A 15,056-nucleotide genomic window follows, 5' to 3' on the forward strand; every position below is an offset into this window, starting at 1 on the left:
TCTGTCACCAAGCACTCAACATGCTCCAGCATGTATGCCCAAGAAATTGTGACAATTGAATAAATACTGTGCAATAAGAGCTTATGCGGTTGCATATATGATAACAAAAGAAGATAAAAATGACAAAACTTCTCATGCTATGCATTCCTGAGTAACTGATTCTAAAGCTTGAAAGTACTGCAATATGCAGGACCAATAACGTTACGCAACACAAGTGTCTTAGCAAAGATCAATCAAGAAAAAAAAAATTAAAGCATGATTCTATACAACTATAAGAATAACAAATAAAAATCCTATGTAAGAAAACCCAAACACACACTGAATTCAAATATGCATGTAGTCACAAACATAGCCACACAATTTAGCTCTAAAAACCGCTCCGTCCTGCAAAACAGACAACAATGGAATACCGTCTGGCTGTGGAGCTATGGGCTGTTTCTTAGAGCTATACAGTGCATGAAAGACGGCAGTAAGACAATGTGAAAATTCGGCATGTATTGTCGGTGTGGCAATGTTTGAGCGCAGAGAGGTGCTTCTAGCATCCCAAAGAGTGCAGCCATACCACTCGGACGATGAAGGTGGTGAATTGATAAGTGCTTGTACAGCAGTTGCCTATAAGCACATTTCAAAATTGTTTATCTGACCTTCGTTAAACACTTCCTTTCACTTGTTTGAAATCAGTAGTGAAATTCATTACCACCTCTTCCTGTCTCGCAGTTGATGTTCGAAGTAAATTATCCACATCTTCTGGCAGCAATGATCAAACGTTGCGTTTTGCAACTTTAACAACAAGAAGCAAACAAAAAGCGTCTCAAATTCTGTTCAAAGACATACCTTCCCCTTGAAATAAGTGCAAGAGATGGCATTTCGTGGAAATGCAACAGGTGTTGGAGACACACCTGCCCTGGGACCAAATGCGCTCAGCTTGATAAGCAAAAATAGTTACAGCCTGCGCTTGAACATGGCCAAACAGGAAAAAAGCTTTAAAAGCCGGTATAGCATCATATATATACATACAAAGTAAACAGTCAAATGACCATTATTAACAACAACTAAAAAAAGGCTCACCAGCTGTAAGCTCGCAGTATATTTATAGTCTCATGCAAAAGGGGCATAAGGCATAAACAGCTGCCATGGCTGATTAGCATAATAAATAATTTTGATGTGATGATCTCAAGCACCCCGAGAAACAGCATTCAAACCACACACCATACACCACATAGCACACTCCCCAGGCACAACTACTGTACTGTTGACGATTTTGAAGATGATGGTGCTCAAGCACCAACATGCAAGATGGCGAGGAGAATGTGAAGATCCTAATGGCGAAAATCCTAGCACGGCCACACGGGCGTCGTCAATCCATGTAGTCGTCGAACTCTTCGTGATATGCATACTCGTCCTGCTCTTCTCCTGTAATCAGGAAAAAAGAAAACGAAACCGCACCGCGTGAGAAAAATTAAGTGCAGGTCACCTGAACACCAAAGCTACGAAAGCGTTCAGACTTCTGCTGCGAACACCAATGCCTCAGATTCATGACAATGTGGTGCTTTTCACTTCAAAATTAGAAAGGAGGCCACATTACATTAACAGGGGCATTTCAGCAACGTGTGTGACATTTAAAAACAAAATTACAATACCCATGTCAACACGAGAACTTCTGGTGTCACGACACACAAGTGAGTATACAATGGAATCTTGCTACTCTGAACTCGCTGTCTTCCAGTTTATATGAACTGGTGCTTTGGCACCATCAACATCATGTGAATTATAAAAAGGCTTCCTTATTTTGAACTTTGCACATCTCAAACAAGCTTTCAACCCCCCTTGGGTTCAAATCCTCGAGACTCAGCTGCATTAACAGCATGCATTATAGGTAGTCTTAGAGTCCTTGAAAGGCATCAAGGCTAACAGCGTGAAATTGACTAGCTGAAACAACATGTTGGGCCAACATTTCAAAACACTTGATCCCAGTAAAGGGGAGACATTAATGGTCAACACTGTAGGAAATGCAGCATTTTCAGTAATTAACAAAAATAATTAGTCAGACAACTGGCACATAATCGAAGGTCACCTACCTCGGTGCTGATTTAAGAGCTGAGCTGCACTCAGGTGGTAATCCTTCTCATAATCCTCATCCTCGAGTTCTTCCTCGTCCTCCTCTTCTTCTTCCTCTGCAGAGCAAATCAAAAAGAAATTCTAAACAATCTAATCAGATCGTACAGATCAACATCTCTTGCATGCACGGTCCAACTTTAGCCACCGAAGCACGAGACAAACAATGCATAGACTTTTTTTGCCAGGAAATTAGGTCTTACAAACATGGTAGGCAACAGTCACTCAGAATGAAAAACGAGAAGGGATGTGAAGTCTTCCTGCACTCTTCTAGCCATCGTCCCCAACACTTTTAGTTAGCAATGCCCAGAAGAGGTATTTATTCCTTGTATGCATGTTTCAAATCCGATCCCTGTCGTTATTTACCACCGTGTAAGATATCATTGAAGAAACTGGTGAAATCAGTCAAAGGAACACTAAAGGGCAATACTAAGTCAAGCTAGAGTGATAGGTTAGGGCACGGCATAGCAAATACGGCATTTTTACTGAAAACAAAGCTTTTATAAGCCAGAAAGTTGTGTAAATGCAAAGTACACGCAGCACCACCACTTGCAGATTTGTGCAGCAGTGGTTGATGACGTATTTGTCAGTGTTCCCGAGGAACGGTATAGTGCCGTGAATGGACGACAGCCATCACTATAAGGGGAGAGCAGTGAGAGAATGCGAAGTCTCATCATTAAAGCAGTGAAAAAACATATGAGGGAGAGAAAGGTTGGATGCAAAAATGAGTGCTGAATCTTTTGCCTTGCATTCTGTGCCCTCAGGCTGCCTGTGGATATTGTACACAAAGAGTTCAGAACCACAAGCTTTCACTGGCGTTCACGTTCTGTTGTGCTCGCCATGCAGCTGGTGAAGTGGTTTCGTTCTCCCTTCAGCTGTTTAATTGGCTACTTTGTGCATGCTGTGGGAAATCAGAAATTGCAAAGTGTACTTTTCTTTCTTTTTTTTTATCACAGCGCACCTCTTAGGCACCCATTCCTGGGTTGAGCGGAGTGCCTCGCCGTCGCTAGCGTAACCAGGTGCAGAGTGCAGCGGAGGTTGAAAGACAGCAATAGCGAAGACAGCGCAAGGAGGAAAGCAGAGGAGAAGTGTATGGCGGTAGCGTGAAGACAGGTTGTGCAGTGGGGACTTGCGAAACCAGAATAGCATGCACCGTCGTCTGCTTGCGGATGATGTGATCGGTAAAGCACATGCATCGCTCGCCAGAGATGGCGCGAGAATAGTGCATGCCATAAACATGCTGGTTGTTCACCCAAGGCCAAACTCATAGGCAGAAGAACGCTGTGCATGCTGCCCAAGTCGAAACCCAGAGCCGGCTCCATTTGGCACTGAGTGTTCAAGTACAGCAGCATAATCGCCGGCTAATTTCTTTTTAGAGTATGCGTTCATGCTTACTACATGTACATCTATGCACGTTGTCAAAGTGTGAAGCACAATGCAGGCAGGCATGTGGTTTTTCATGTTTTCTGCGTAGTGCAGAGGCACATATGCTTCGAGGTATGAAAAAAAATATCTGAGAAGTACCACATCCAAATACCATCGCCTCTCATTTGGCGCACGAAAGAAAAATGTTTCTTAGCGGGGGTCATCACGCATGCAGTACATGAGGCATTGGCAAACAAGGCAGGATTTCAGCGCCTTTCATTCAAGTGCAGTGAAGCGGTAGCATACAGATGCCATATGCAGCAAAACTGGAATTAGCGGGATGCATGCTCCTGCGAGAAAAACGCTCAACCAGCTGATGTGTGTTTGTTAAGATTATGCGTGCATTTTGGAACGTAGCTTGATTCTTTTCTGCTTACAACCAGCAGGAAGCTATCCATGAACACAGAAATCGCAACGACTACAGCAGAGTCAATCACAATTAAGGATCGTCAACGATCACAATTACTGCGCAGCTAATATACACAGTGCACAGTTTGATGAGCAATGCACGTGCAATTTTCGCTCAGATATGGTGTTGGATGAAATGATATATCAGAGTTCGATGGCTACTTGCATGCTTTTGAGGATCCTTCAAACCATATGTGTACACTTCCAGCACAATACCGCCTAAGGCCACAAGCTTGCTTTGTCGTCGCCGATGTACACGTGTGCGAGCGCGGTCAGCAGTTTGTTCTGCAGTCTGTGGCTGCCTTCAATAAATTCCCTTAGCTCCTTTCTCACACCCACAGAACCTATTTCTACCGTATGTGTGCACAGCAACAAGACACAGCCGCGAGCAATACAGCGAGGAGCCCCCATCGAAAAACTGGGGGCTGAGGCGGCCTTCACTTGCACCTTGCAGCCGTGATCATTGATCTGTTGGCTTAAGGTTTTTGGTTTCTGGCTGCGTTTCTGTCTTTGCAAGTGGTGCCTCTGATTGGCCAGATCGCAAATGTGTCATAGAAATAAGTGTGCTCATTTTTAGCAGGCAGCTTGAACGTGCAATGCTTTAGGACTTTTGTTTGCTCTATTCTTAACAACGCTGCCACCTTTCTGCACAGAACAAACGTCGGCAGTATTCCCAAGAAATATTCTATCCGCCTTTCTCACTTTATTTCTCTTTAGTGTCCCTTTAAAGTTTTTGGCACTACGCTTATGTAATAAGTTTACGTCGTTTACAAATATCTACCTGTGTGCCCTAGTTAAAAATAACATCCAGCTGTAATGCAAGCAACTTGCAAAAAAGAAAAAAGAAGCAGTAGTTCACTTCATCTAAATGATTACAACCACTCTCCTGACCATAAAAGCTGACTGACTGGTTAATGAGTTTTCATGTACCATAGCAATAGTGTGGGCCTATAGGAGGTTCCGGACTGATTCAAACTATATGCGGTTCTTTAGCATAAAACTAAATCTCAGCATATCCAGGCACTTATGCACTTAACCATGGCTAAGATCAAACCCACAACCTGGATGTCATGGCCAGCGAGTCCCTATGAGAGGTGCTGGCACTAGATACAAAGGAACATCGCAGCTAAAATGCCCAGAAAGTGAAATAAGAAACCTGCAACATGAAACCGCTGATCACAGCAACTGTAGCCTACCTACTGAATTGAATTGAATAAATTTATTTTACAAAAGGAAGGCCTGGAAGCTGTTGGTTGTACAAACAGGACAGGGGTATGAGAATTATGCAGATTTAAACTGCATGTCTCTCAATCCAAGCAATATGGCACAATATAACAGCCAGTGAAGTAAACCAACTTGCATGTCAAGAACTTCACTTCAAACAGACATAGGACTTGAAAGTAGCATGCGTATGCTTTTGCATTTCTCTTGAACGTGACCAGAAAACATGAACATAAGGTGCAGCAAAATCAACTGCTACAACTATGTGCATACCTTGACCTTCTATCTCTGCTTCCAACTCCTTCAGGGCAGCCTGGTCTCTGGAGGCAGCTGGCTGAACGACTGGATCACCCAGCTCCTGTTTTTCGAGTAAACAAAACACTTAGGAACATTGTCTGCAAACTAAAATTACACTATTCTTGACAATCGCAGCACCTAAAACTGGGATGGACCAAATCCGAGAATTGGTTTGGTTGGTTTTTTGGGGGAAAGGAAATGGCGCAGTATCTGTCTCATATATCGTTGGACACCTGAACTGCGCCGTAAGGGAAGGGATAAGGGAGGGAGTGAAAGAAGAAAGGAAGAAAGGGGTGCCGTAGTGGAGGGCTCCGGAATAATTTCGTCCACCTGGGGATCTTTAACGTGCACTGACATGGCACAGCACACGGGCGCCTTAGCGTTTTTCCTCCATAAAAACGCAGCCGCCGCGGTCGGGTTCGAACCCGGGAACTCCGGATCAGTAGTCGAGTGCCCTAACCACTGAGCCACCGCGGCGGGGTCGAGAACAGCCGGCGACCGATTTTTCGGAATTTCTAGAGACCGCAAAAACGTCTTAAAAATCGAATCACTTCAAATCAATAAAGAATCACTTTAACCTATTGCCAACTACAACGAAGGAAGGGGTCAGTAGTTCTATGCACATTCTGAAGCTCCTCATGACCAAAACTCGCCGCACGTCGTGTGCACAGACGACGGATGTGTACCGCTTTCACGAGCTCGGTGTATGATGGCTGTACTGCCTTCGGCACGTCACTGACGAATGCACAGTCTGGGACAAAGTCTAGATGCGAAAGCAAACCCGCCGCTTCAGAAACTGTGTTACTCCTGCAATATGAAGGGCCCAGAATGAGAAGGCAAAGATGGCAAAATGATAAGATGCGGCTAACGGCTGATGCAAAGCGCTCTGTCTGCATTGGCCTTCGCAGTTAGGCGTACTGACCAAAGCGAAAATCGGCATCGTAATCGGGGGATATGCAATCTTCGGTTGCTTGCGCAGAATAAGAGCCGTCAGGTCTGCCATCAAAATGGCAGTTGTTGACAGTTTTGTGATACAGTATATAGCTGCACACTATACCTTATAAAGTTAGGGTTGCGGTGCATTTTGCAGCAGGTGTGCTCACCTCACTTTGAAATGAGCCTCCATTTTCTTTCAGACTCGCGCACTTCTGTGAAGCCGTACGCTTCTCATGTGCCCCGCCATTTAAGAGGCTCTCTTTTAGCTTCAATTTTGTTTTATCTGATCAAGTTTTCGGCCTCTCGTGCAGTATGAATTAACAACGTTCCACTGTACACATATTATATGGCAGCATGGATATTGGTGCCGAGTGCGAACGGGGTCCGAAAAATAGAGCAGTCAGCTGCTATGCGTCCGAAATTCCAGGTGCTCTTATACAATGCCTCTATGAACCATGTCGTAGTGCTGTGAAAAAGTCCGCATATTCAAGCATGTCCGAAAAATCAGGGGTCCGAATTTTTGGTCATCGACTCTATTTGACGCATAGAATGTCGTGATCAAGGAATGAGGCAATGTTTCCCTCGCTCGATACAAAGTGTCTGGCAGTTTATATGACATGATTATACATAAAGTGTTCCATGCACAACTGGAACTGAAGTTATTAGACAGTAGTGTTATGTTAAACTAAAGCAGCACTCTTCCGCATCACCTCGTGCACTTAGGAGAATTTCTGCGCCTTGACCACCTGTGCAACTGGGCGGTGTATTTATGAAATTTTAAATCACTGGACGCTCTTAAAAAGTCTTAAGCAGCAAGTTGTGGCCCATAAAACAAAACAAATTGCTTACAGCATCATTTATGTAGCTACAGTGTCATTCAGAGCATGCTGAAAAAACAAACAAAACATAGATGTTCAGAAAAATCCATATTGCAATGCAATGGAACCTCTGGTAACAGCAAATCATACCAAGTTTCACAAAACAGACATCACGGCTGTCAAGAAAAAAAAAAAACTCCTCTGTTTAGAGCTTCTTGTATACACAGTGCTAGACAGATGAAGACCACACACTAATGCTGTGTATGCAAGAACTTTGAACCAAATAGCCCTTTAGAACCTTTAGAACACAGCAAACGTACCCATGTAAGCACAGAAGCACATGGCTTGGTTAAAATGCCTGCAAAGCATGCTTAAAAAACAAGCCTGTCCACTCACTTCATCATCTGAGAGCATTTCAACAGGCTTTTGCTGGCTCCTGCAAAGGAAACAACATTTAGCACACACTAACCCATAAACAACTAGTACGGGTTAAAGTACATCAGCTCTCTGCACACTTCTCACTTTTACCGCCTGTAAATACCGTTAATAAAACAATGAACTCCAGAATATTCAACACAGAGTAGCCCATCCACTGGTAAACCACAGAAATAAAAACGCCAGATAGATGAGGTAGGTGCACAAAGAAATTTTACAATTTTTCCAAGTTTACTTAAAATCTGCCACCAGCTTTGCTGCCATGCTTTTCCAGTTACTACTTTATATGCCTACCTCTTGCATTTGCACCTATAATTGGTTAAAGTACTCACTCGAGACTCGATTACTGCATGCGGTATATATAAACTAGTATAAATATGGAACTCGACATAAAATTGAATGCTAACTCCAAAGACAGGTGTTACCTCCCTCAAACTTACTGGCGATTGAAGATGGCAACCACAAACGAAAGTGAAAAAAAAAATATTAATAGCTATAGAAGTAAGCGCAGTACCCTCACATAATAACAATGCTTAATTAGAGCTTCTTTCTTAGGTGGAACATATGCTTGCACATCACGTAACATAGCTTTGCACAACTAAAAAGGAATGAATGACCCAGATTTTCCATAACATTTCATTATTACATTATTTCTATGAAGCCCTCATGCGTCCACTCAGTTCTTTTCAATTTTAAATACAAACAGCATATTAAATTATTTACCGTAGCTATTAAATGAACTCCTAACTCAAGAGATAAGCACATACCAAGCATGGAAAACTATGACACACTCGTTCCAATGACATTTTACTTTCAATTTTTGGCTTGAACAATGCTGAATCTATGGCTGTCCATCACAGTATAGATAGCCCCATATCCACATTACTATATGCACATGTATGTACTATATCGACGTTATTTCTCCATTTCATTTAGTGGCTGTGCAGATAGGCGCGGTAATTCGTTTTCACTTTCTCTTTATCCCACTGCTACGACACTTCTGTTGTTACACTGTAGCTTATATTTGCCACTTCAGAATACAAGTACAGTTTACTGCTGTTGATATGGACGGCTTGAATTACGGAAATTTTTCTGGGAACCAAACTTTTTCAATGGATTTATGCCTCAATATAGAAATTCGCTGTCCAGACAAAGTACAGGGAAAAATGTACAGAACCCATTGGGGCCAACATATTTCTGTCGCGTTCATATGTATAGCAATGAGGACCAAATCTTGACTGCCCCAACACGATGTTCCCGTTTCTGTATTTTCAAAGCGCGACACCAACGAAAGGCAGTGTGGAAGTGTAAATGCCTTAGTGACGGCCCTTTCATTTTGTGTTTTCTTGTTTTACAGTGACAAGGTGCCCAGTTGACGTTCCTTACAGTTTGCTGCATTTCATGAATTGATGTGAAGAATGTGAATCCGCTTTCAACAGCTGCCAGCGACTAAGTACAGACACGTGCTATTTTGGATGCGAAGAGTCATAGCAGGAGTAATGCTATCATGCCATGAGATGACATCATACATGTGATGTGTCACTAGGGGCTTCAAACTGCACTGCAATATTTATAAGATAATCGTGACAAGAATAATGCACACCGAACTCCGAAGTTCGATCAAATATCCATTTCATTGACTACCACCATGCCTAAAAGCAGAACTTAATTACGAAGTGTTTTAATTTGTGATTTTTATCCCATGATTCATTATTACAGACAACTAGCTTTATGAACAGTTTTGCTTGGGAACCAAATTTTCTATATTAATGAGGCACTACTGAATATCACTTATGCTAAAAGCATCCCCATTTTTGCCACATACTTTGCACATTTAATTTTTCTTGCTCATTTTTCGCTGTTTCTGCTGTTAATGTGGATAACTGTCTTACGTTTGCCTGCATGTGACCAAAGTGTCGAACCTACATCGAGACACTTTTATCGCCTCTTTTCTATGCAGGATTCTGTCCCTCGAAAGTTTCTTATTCTGAGAACCAAATATAAGGCAGCTGAAACTTACAGGGCAATCGACTTGACTGTCGACATGAGGGCACTGAAGGCCTGCTGTGGGACTGGCGGCTCCCTGCGGCTCCTCTTTTTTGATGGCTCGGAAACGACCGACTGTGTTTCACTTTTGTCAGCATCACTAGCCGAGGGCTGCTGCAGAAAAAAAAAAGCAAAAAAGAATGTGAGTGAGATTGAATAAACGCAGTCAGAACTAAGTAGCACAACCCAATATATAAGTGAAAAGAATGGTGGTCAATTTATTTATATATTTCATTTATTTATTACACATCCTGCATAGACTCCTCAGGGCAACACAGCAGGGACGAAAGCAACAAAACCACATTAATTAAACAATTATGTGCACACAAGAAAAAGTATACTATGCAACCAAATGCATCGTCTGAAAGCAATGGAACAAAATCTGGTAAAAGAACACTCAAGATCCAAACCACTTTAACAAAAAAAAAAAAATATTGAAAGCAGTCAATGCAACACATGTTTAAACTACTCTATGCAGTGGAATTTAAACACAGCTGATTTATACATTTTCCACCTATGCCACATGTGCAAGGAGTCATATTACAGTGCTGCATTTAACATGTACCAGTGGTGCCATTTGTAGACTGTTAAAAGACTATTTAAGCAGCATACCAGCTCAATGCAAACCTCCACATGCTAGCATACAGTCTTACTGGTACAAAAATCGTCACTACACAGCCTTTTACCTGGGGCGACTGCTGCTGCTGCTCGGTGGAGGAGAGGCCCAGTTCCACGCTGTTGAGGTTTTTGAGCACATCATAGTTGATCTTGTTTGAGATGCGCTTCTCCTGGAGCATCTTCTCGATGGCTTCGCCAGCTGTGTTGGCCTGAATCGGCACCCTCTTCCGGCGCTTGCGCTGTGAGCAGACGACAAGAAACATCTTTTTGCCGCGTGCAAACGCAGACCAAACTCACTGTCGCAAGGTGTTTTTAGTTGCGTTTCCACATGCAGCTACTACTCTCTAGACTTTTAATATTGTTTTTACATTTTCATGGACACTAGACGTGCCTTTGATTTTGCCTGAGTACCACTGCTTGGCGTAGCTGTAAACTGTACAACTGAGAAACGGCTTGCAGAGAATTTTCTCTGCTTCATTCTATCACATTTCCTCATCATAAAAAAACTATGATGCAATTAATTTTTACTTCTGATGTTTCATGCAAATTTGTTATCTTGTTCCCTGTGCAATTGATTGATTGTAGCCATGAACAAAGCCTATGCAGAGCGCAGTTTTGATAGCTTACTACAACCATCCAAAATCACAAGTTGGTTGCAAGCTGTTCAAAATTTCCTGCTCCTCTGAAATATTAGGAAAGGTTGACCAAACAATGAAAGGTTTGCAAAGAAAAATAGCTTCGCAGCAGCAAGTGTACAAGCTGGGACTCAACTATATGGAACATTTTTTTTTGCCTGTTAGATAACATGTTCTCAGCAATAAGGTTGCAGTTTGGTCTCCTGCACTTGCCTCTCTGAGAAAGTGCAAGAGCCCAAGTTTCAAGCCCTAACAGTCATAACTAGAAACTAGCACCTCTTTCTACAGACTCTATGCGTCCGATACATTGCTGGCCACATCTACTACTCAGAGCAACAACATCCCAGGACTGTCGTATTTTCTCAGTAGCACAAAATGTGGAGATGAAAGCAGCTACGGGACACCTTACTGAAAATCTTTCAGCGAGGGAAGTCATCTTCTATGCTGGCAATTAATATACCTTTTCACACTAACAACAGTAAGTGGTTCCACTGCTATTCCGCTCCTTAACTAGCAACCAACCTTTTTGGCCTCTGGCTTGTTGGCATTCTCCTCAGCCTCCAATGCTTTTCTTGCCGCCTTTTCTGAAAATTGAAAGATAGAAGAAAATAAACTGTAGCAGCAACTGAAGTCGCACTATCGAAAGTAGCCCCGTAGGAGTTTTGTCACTCGTTACTAACGATTATAGAAGAGCAGGTGTTTTGACTTCATACTTTTTGCCAGCAATGAAATCGGGTGTTTCACTTTAAATTGCATTGCAGGTATGTCTTTTGGCACTTTAAATGGTTTGACACCTCTACAGTGGAACCCTCCTGAGGGCTTGGCAGCGGCATGGAAAGACAGACTTAAAGTTTCACTAAAGACTCCGCGCTAGTCTGTCCACTGCGGGAACTCGACCTACACGCTCCGAGCATTCTTAGAAGCTCCAAATTACTGCCCTGTGCGACCGATCTACCCATTAAATCGAATTGAACGTCGCAGCTCCTGCCTTTCTTCTTTTCTTTTTACCTGTCCTCTGAGAGTAGGAGTCACCCAACGCGTAAAGTGCCTTTCAGCTAGTCGTGTGGTGGCTTGCCGCTCGGCCATCAGCAGAGTGATATGAAGTAATACGCGGAGTGATCTGCGAAAGCAGAGTTCACGCGTATTTTTATTTCTGTGGGCCTAATCTGCAGCTATGTTGTTTGCGACTAAATTATTCAAGGAAACCTAAAAAACAAAATAAAAATGAAAGCAAAGCTGTCCCACGACTGGCTGAAAGGAACTTCACTCGGTTGGCTTCTTGTACTCTCAGAGGTCAGTTCAAGAAAAAAGGTGGGAGCCGGGACGTTTAATTTGATTTAATAGGAAAATCAGCTGCACAGGACAATTATTCAAAATTTCTAAGAATGCTTGCAGCGTGTAGACCGAATTCCAGCGCTAAAATGACGAGCTCAGAATCCTCTTTAGTGCACCTTTAAGGGTTTCACTACTAAGTCTGCTTCTGTCTCATTAAATTCACTCTGCAAGCCAACAGAACACTATGCCAAGCATTTTAAGTAAACAAAAAGAAAACACACACAGAAACACGCACACACACATGCATGCACAGTGTTGTCGGTAACGCGCCACTTTTTTCGGTAACTTTGTAACGTACTCGTTACCATTTCGGAACTGTAACGGGTAACATACTTATGTTAACATTTTTCAGTAACGTGAGGTGTCACGTTACTAGTTACTTTTTGTTCGAATTGTGACCCACTCCGCCCGCTTTTTTAGAAAAAAAAAAGAGCGCAGAGCACCTAAAGCGATGTAAATAAACAAAATGTACAGGTGCTTCCGACAACCCTTGTTGGGGCTCGCATGCATGCCAGAAAACAGCTGCCATTGACAACGCACCCAACTAAAGAAAAAAAAAGACGGAATAGCCATAAAGCATGAAACACCTGCATGAACACGCATTCACACACTTGCCTTCACCTACCTCCCCTTCCCAAACCACTCACACACACAACTCTCTACAGAGTGGAAGCAGCCGAGCATTTTGGAACCATCATATTTTTAAGAATTACTCTAAATTTGTTTTGAGTTCAGCGATGTTTTCTTTGTGAAGTTATAATTGATGATGGAGTGTTATTTTGTGTTTAATGCCACATTCAGAAGATGGCTTCATCATGTGCCACACAGTTAGAATCTAACACATGTAACTTCTACAGGCAACTTTAGGCCACTATAACACTGCTAAGCTCCTGCACGTTTGTGCAAAGTATTCTTGTTAAATCAGGATATCGCGTAAAATCGTTGTTTGGGCTAGATGTTATATGTGAAATGTGAGCTTTATAAAATTGTTATCGTAAGTTCTTAAGGGGACGAAAACTTAAAATTTATGGCCATGAAGCAACGGCAAAGTAACGTGTGGTACTTTTTTTCGGTAACGGTAACAATAACGCGTTACCTTTCTTTGTAGGTAACGTAGGGCGGTAACGCGTTCCTTTTTTTTTTTTGACGTAACGAGTAACGTATTTAATCACTTTTTTTCGGTAACACCTACAACGCATGCACACGCACACATGCTGCATCCTCACGTAAGCAACCATGCACTGGTGTGGTCTACCCATCTCAGTGTTAGCAAGGGTACCTTCCATCTCCTTGAGATAGTCTGCATGTGTGGCCATCCAGAACTTGGTCTTCAGTTTCACCTCGGCATCTGTCATGATGTACTGCACATGCAAACAAGAAAAGTGAGCCACAAACACATGCATACAGGGGACTGCAGACAGTCTTGCAGTTAACATAGGTAGTTAGGATTGATTGGAATTGATAAGAACGCAGCAGGAACAGTTTGTAACAGACCATTTTCCCAATTAGTTCCAACTTTGTCTTCATCAATCCCATTGGCTTTGTTCTATGGGGCTAAACATAACCATACACAACCTTTCTTCTGCAAGCCATTACTATGATTTAGACTGAAGTATCATGCAGCTACAGAAAGGAAAGTGCCAGTATCACAACCTTTTGCAAGCCAGAACTGCACTGAAGGCTCCATTTTGTAATTATTCGTTTCAAAATTCATTCTTTTGGTCCCCTATCATGAGCTAGCCCTGCCCTGGATATGAGAACTTGTGAACAACACTGCTTATTTAGCTGTCAGTCATTACATCAGAAGACGCAGCTAAGAATAATAGAAGAAGAAGGGTTAAAGAATGATTCAGAAAAGGAATTGTTACTATACATGTTACGAGGCATGCGAAAGTGAGTGGCTTGGGGTCAAATACGGCCACCAACGAGCAATATCTCTGTATACAGGTGTATTTGCATTTCCCCATTATCGAAATGCAGCCACCCCAGTCATGTCTGAACTTATGCTTAGCAGAAGGACACCACAGCCAGTCAGCCATTGCAGCTAGCAAAAGAACGTGTCAGCTTTACAAGTTATGTTAGATATTAGTTCAATGCAATTCAATTTAAAGGGCAGCTCATCATTTTGTTATATCTAAATTTTAGCAATGTTGAGAGCGAGCCCTCCAAAGCATTGTCAGAAGCGGGGGAAATCATAACCTGTTTATTTAATTGAAGCAATCATAAAATGGCAGCATAATGTTGAACTGATGTGCAGCTTGAAAACAAGGGTCTTCAACATGTGTTAAAATAACACACACAAAAAAAGTTCAGCCACTCACACCATCCAGCTCCTCTTCATCCAGCCCTTCCAAGTCCAGATCGCCAGTTTCAGATGTGTTTACTGCAACAAAGCAGGTGCAGCAGCCTGTGACTAAAGCGCTGAGTGATCGCACAATGTCAAATACCCCTTGGGATTTCCCAAAGCCAAACTGAATGAAACAAAAGAGTGCAGTAATGCAGGACATGTAAAAAGGCAGCATCACAGTTTCTAAGGGAACCATAGACACCCTGTCTGGGTAGTGCAATGCCTTCCGATTCTCTAAGTAGCACATGGCTCCTTATGTATAGAGATCATACACTTTTCACTCCAAAAAATCCGTGAACTTCAAGAAATGCCCCGCCCCTCCCCCCCCCCAACTCTTCTTTATTTGCCTCGCACCGCAGGTGGCGTCATCGAAGCTGCGGCTGAAGCTGCAGCCGTTAATTTCAATGTGATCTCACGCTC

The 15,056-nt window shown here is 42.6% G+C and overlaps 1 protein-coding gene across 2 annotated transcripts in view; it reads right to left on the reverse strand.

Moving 5' to 3' along the window:
• Positions 1-1,072: 1,072 nt before the first annotated feature.
• Brf (Brf RNA polymerase III subunit) overlaps positions 1,073-15,056 on the reverse strand; it is a 62,358-nt gene continuing 48,374 nt past the window's right edge. The window contains exons 10-18 of one of the 2 annotated variants that reach the window (XM_077665404.1): positions 14,611-14,672; positions 13,569-13,650; positions 11,477-11,538; positions 10,388-10,558; positions 9,676-9,812; positions 7,617-7,656; positions 5,443-5,527; positions 2,079-2,174; positions 1,073-1,413 (exon numbers count right to left, since the gene is read on the reverse strand). In XM_077665404.1, coding sequence (XP_077521530.1) covers positions 1,358-1,413; positions 2,079-2,174; positions 5,443-5,527; positions 7,617-7,656; positions 9,676-9,812; positions 10,388-10,558; positions 11,477-11,538; positions 13,569-13,650; positions 14,611-14,672 — 791 coding nt within the window. In that variant the 3' untranslated portion in view covers positions 1,073-1,357. Of the gene's footprint in view, positions 1,414-2,078; positions 2,175-5,442; positions 5,528-7,616; positions 7,657-9,675; positions 9,816-10,387; positions 10,559-11,476; positions 11,539-13,568; positions 13,651-14,610; positions 14,673-15,056 lie in introns of both variants that reach the window. The other variant, XM_077665403.1, reaches the window with a different exon arrangement.

The sequence above is a fragment of the Amblyomma americanum genome, chromosome 5, assembly GCF_052857255.1.
Source record: "Amblyomma americanum isolate KBUSLIRL-KWMA chromosome 5, ASM5285725v1, whole genome shotgun sequence".
NCBI classification, from domain to species: Eukaryota; Metazoa; Arthropoda; class Arachnida; order Ixodida; family Ixodidae; genus Amblyomma; species Amblyomma americanum.